This window comes from Lathyrus oleraceus, chromosome 6 (genome assembly GCF_024323335.1).
Source record: "Lathyrus oleraceus cultivar Zhongwan6 chromosome 6, CAAS_Psat_ZW6_1.0, whole genome shotgun sequence".
Classification (NCBI taxonomy): Eukaryota; Viridiplantae; Streptophyta; class Magnoliopsida; order Fabales; family Fabaceae; genus Lathyrus; species Lathyrus oleraceus.
In genome coordinates, this window is record NC_066584.1 from 477,023,499 (window position 1) to 477,028,099 (window position 4,601).

The 4,601-nt window shown below is 39.0% G+C and overlaps 1 protein-coding gene across 1 annotated transcript; it reads left to right on the top strand.

Annotated features, from left to right (window-relative positions):
- The first annotated feature begins 977 nt into the window (after positions 1 to 977).
- On the top strand, positions 978 to 3,471 carry LOC127096349 (uncharacterized). Its single transcript, XM_051034931.1, has 3 exons — positions 978 to 1,175; positions 1,943 to 3,298; positions 3,388 to 3,471. The coding sequence occupies exons 1-3, from the start codon at positions 978 to 980 to the stop codon at positions 3,469 to 3,471; spliced, it is 1,638 nt and encodes a 545-aa protein (XP_050890888.1).
- The last annotated feature ends 1,130 nt before the right edge of the window (positions 3,472 to 4,601 follow it).

Sequence of the window (4,601 nt, forward strand, 5' to 3'; positions counted from 1 at the left end):
ACCGGAACCAATCCATGTCTAAGACCATCGAATAAGACAAAGGAATCATGTTGGAGCTCAAAAGGAAGTCATACTATCATAGGGAGGAATATCTAAAGCTAGTCATACTGTCAAATGACTTGATTGATAAGATACCTAAAAACTTGAAGTCAGCAAATGCGATGATGGATGTGCTCAGGCCCTCGAAGGAGATTTGTGACTTCATCAGATTATTCAGATACATGGTGGATGAGTTTAGGGCTAGGATCAAAAGACGTTGTTAGATTGTTTCCTTGTAATGTTGCCTAATTTGTGAGTTTCCCTTATGTTAATTATGAACAAGATTTGTTTCCGTTGTTTTCATTCGGTTATGGAATAAATGAGTGTTTTTATTCCCTTTATTAACTCTTATTTTGCTTGCGATAAGTAGATGATTGAGATTCCCTTAAATAACAATGAAAGTATTTTTTGGCATATATATTCATGCATTCATACATACTATAACATGCACAAAAGAAAAGAAAATCATTTATCATATCCTTCTTAGAATCATTGTATAAGACAACCTGACTCTTCGACCACAATATCAACCTCGAGCTCACTAGAAGAAGAACATGGAACAACTCGAGCAGAATCAGGCCGCTTTCAGAGAAGACATAGACTCGGTGAAAGGGAACGTCGAAGGTATGAAAGACAAGATGGACCAGCTCACATGCACCATTAGTAACATGATGGAAAGAGACAATGAGGCTAATAATATAAAGAATGCTTCCACGTATGTCCCTCCACTTGTAGACAGTAACCCCCTACAAGGGCTCATCTCAAATATCCAACATACTGAGGTTGACACCACTAAAATGAAGATCAATGTCCCGCCTCCTAAATTGCATGTTCTTTCTCCGGTCCAGAACATAGCACCTAGTCTTACACCGATACCAGTTCAACATAACAATTATATAGACTTAAGCCAATAGTACGAAGATTAAGATCCAAGGTACATGGCTCAAGATACTAAGCCAGGGGCCCACCCAGTCACTGGAATTGGAGAACCAAGGGTCGACAACAAGTATAAAATGTTGGAAGAACGATTAAGGGCTATAGAAGGCTTCAATGTAGTTGGATTTGATTCTTTGGAAATGTGCTTAGTTCCTGATATAGTCATACCCCCAAAAATTCAAAGCACCAAAATTCGAGAGGTATAAAGGTGTCAGTTGTCATAGGAGACACCTACAAATGTTTTTCACAAAAATGGTTGCCTATGCAACAAATGAGAAGCTGATGATACATTTTTTTCCAAGACAGTTTAAGTGGGGCATCATTAGTTTGGTATGTGCAGTTGGAAAGAACTCATGTCCAAACCTAGGAAGACCTTGCTAATGCTTTCCTAAAGTAATACAAATACAATATGGACATGGATCCTAACCGCATGCAACTATAAAATATATTTCAGAAAAGCAATGAATCCTTCAAGGAATATGCTCAAAGACGGAGGGAACTGGTTTCTTGTATGCAAACTCTGCTATTAGAAAGTGAACTGGTTAATATGTTCATGGGCACCCTGTAAGGCCCATATTACAAGAAGATGATATGTGCGATATCAACTGGGTTTCCTTACCTGGTGATAATTAGAGAAAGAATCGAAAATGGTATAAAGAGTGGTAAAATCGAAAAACCATAAGCCAATCAACATAATGTTAAGAAGTTCTCCAACAATAATAACCCAAATAAAAATGAAACCAATGTTGTTACAACTGTTGGGTCATCCCAGATACCTTACTATCCATACTCTTATGTGGCGGTGGTAGCTCCAAGTCAATATTCGCAGCAAGCATACCCTATGCCTCAATCCCAACAACCCAGAATGTTGCCTCCATAAAATCAACTGCATGAGAATGGGTACCCACAAAGGGGTCAGCAGAGGCCCAGGAAGGAGTTCGACAACATATCTATGACATATACCTAGATCTTGCCTTATCTAATTCAAAAAGGGTTAGTGGATACTAAACCCCTCCCTCCTGTACCATTGTCACCTCCTCGTAACTTTGATGCCAATGCTAGATGCGACTATCATGCTGACTCGCAGGGGCATACTACCGAGAAATGTTTAGCTCTCAAATTCAAGGTACAAGATTTGCTCGATCGTAAGATTATCTCTTGCACTAAAGAAAATCAGAACATGAAGAATCCGATGTTGGGGCATGTTGGCCTAGTTCTCAATGCCATTGGAGAATCAGAAGACCACATCCTAATTAGAAAGGTAGATCAAGTGAAAACTCCTATGACTAGGATACCTAAAAAATTGATTGTTTATGGGTTGTTCAAAAATTTGCACGCAAACTGTAAAGTTTGTCTTTTTAATCCGGAACAATGTGAGAAAATGAAAAGGTGTCTTAAGAAGATGATGGACCAAGGTTTAGTTCAAATCGGAAACTTAAAGAAAGTGGAGGATATTTCAGCTATAGAATCTCAGGGGCACATACCCATTGAGATCCCTTATCAAAGAAGAGAGATTCAGACACCGGTTTGGATACCTTTTCCGATATCTTTTCAGATATCTTTTCATACTCCACTTCAGAGACTCATTCAAATACCAATGTCGTCGACATACCCTATTGTCTTCCATATTCCTGCACCATTTCTATTTGAAAGTACTAAATCAGTACCACAGAACTATAATGCCACAACATATGTGAGAGAGAAGCCACTAGTTCTAGAACCAGCAATTACTAATATAGCTGGTATCAGAGGCATGACTCGTAGAGGAAGATTGTTCGCCCCAGAACAACCACCAAAGAGGAGAATCCCCGAGAGTTCAAAGGGAAAAGAGTCCATAAGTTCAGAGGAGGGACCCTCCCAGAAGACTGCATCTCGAGAAGAGGCCGAGGAATTCTTGAGACTTATCAAAAAGAGTGACTATAAAATGGTGGATCGCTTGAACCAAACAACTTCTAAGATCTCTACGTTGTATTTACTACTAGGTTTCGTGGCTCATAGGGAAGCTCTATTAAAAATCCTGAACGAGGCATATGTCACCAAGCACATAATGGTGGATCAATTTGAGGGAGTAGTAGCTAATATTACTGCTAGTAGTTGCTTGGGGTTCAGTAGTGACGAATTACCTCCAGAAGGGCATGCCCATAATAAGGCCCTACATATACCGGTCAAATTCCAGGATAGTATCCTCTCGAGAGTATCAGTGGTCACCGAATCCTCTTTAAATGTCATGCTTAAGAACACTCTCATGAAACTGAATGATGTAAGAACTTTAATGAAAACCAGCACGTTGGTCGTCAAAACTTTTGACTGTTCAAAAATAAAGGTAATTGGGGAAGTCGATCTACCAATAACGGTTGGACCACATACATTTATGACTACCTTATAAGTGATGTACATTAACCCATCTTATAGTTGTCTTTTGGGATGACCTTGGGTCCATGCTACAGGGGCCGTCACTTCGACACTTCACTAGATGCTAAAATTAATAATGGGTGATAAACTGATAATTGTCGAGGGCAAGGAGGACATGTTTATAAACCAACTATCATCGTTCAGATATATTGAAGCAGATGGGGAAACTCTGGAAGTATCTTTCCATGCCTTGGAAATTGCGATGGTCAGTAAAAAACAAGGCGCTCCGAAGAACGAGAAGCCAGTCTCTTCATAGGGGAAAGTTTTGTATCTAATTAAGAGCGAGGATACAATGGGTTGGTGCAAGCTGTTGGAGCTACCTGAGAAGAAGGATCAGTTTGGAATGGATTACAAACCAGTCAATAAAGAGGTTCAAAAGACCAATCAGATGAAGGTATGCACTCTCCAAGAATCTTTCCACAATGTTGGATACATAAGTGAAGATCATGTGGCTATAGTTGGAGAAGAAAATGAATAGATGCCCAACTTGGTGTGTCACTGCTTACCAGACGCTACACTCATTAACTAGAAGTCCGACGAGATTCTTGAGATGATTTATGATTTAAAGTAATGTGCTATTTTCTAAAAAATAATAATAAATCCTTTGCTCTGCCCAAGGAAAATGGATATGCTTTATAGGGCCCCTTTTTGTTTCGATGACTTATTTATCAATAAATTGCATTTTGTTTTCAATTAAGCTCCCTTTTATTTCATTTTAAATTTTTTCAAAGATGGTAATATTCTTTCATACATTCTCATTCCTGGCACTTCATTCTAAAAATGATAAATAAAAATCCTCCTCATACAGATTAATAAATGAATCTATTGAAAACAACACTACTACAATCCCATACAACTTTGAATTCCCGATTAACCAAGCGGAAGAAGGTGATAAGGACGATTGTGAGCTTCTGGAAGATTTAGCCAGACTATTGAAACAGGAGGATAGAATAATTCAACTTCATCAGGAACTAGTGGATGTGATCAATCTGGGAACTGAAGAAAATAAAAAAGAGGTTAAGGCCAGCACTTTCTTAAATGAGGGAATCCAGACAATTTTGGTCACACTCCTACGTGAGTAAGTGGATGTGTTTGATTGGTCATACCAAGATATGCCAGGACTGGACACGAGCATCATTGTACACAAGCTACCTCTCAAACCAGAGTGCCTGCCACTAAAGCAGAAACTGAGAAGGACTAGACCTGACATGTTC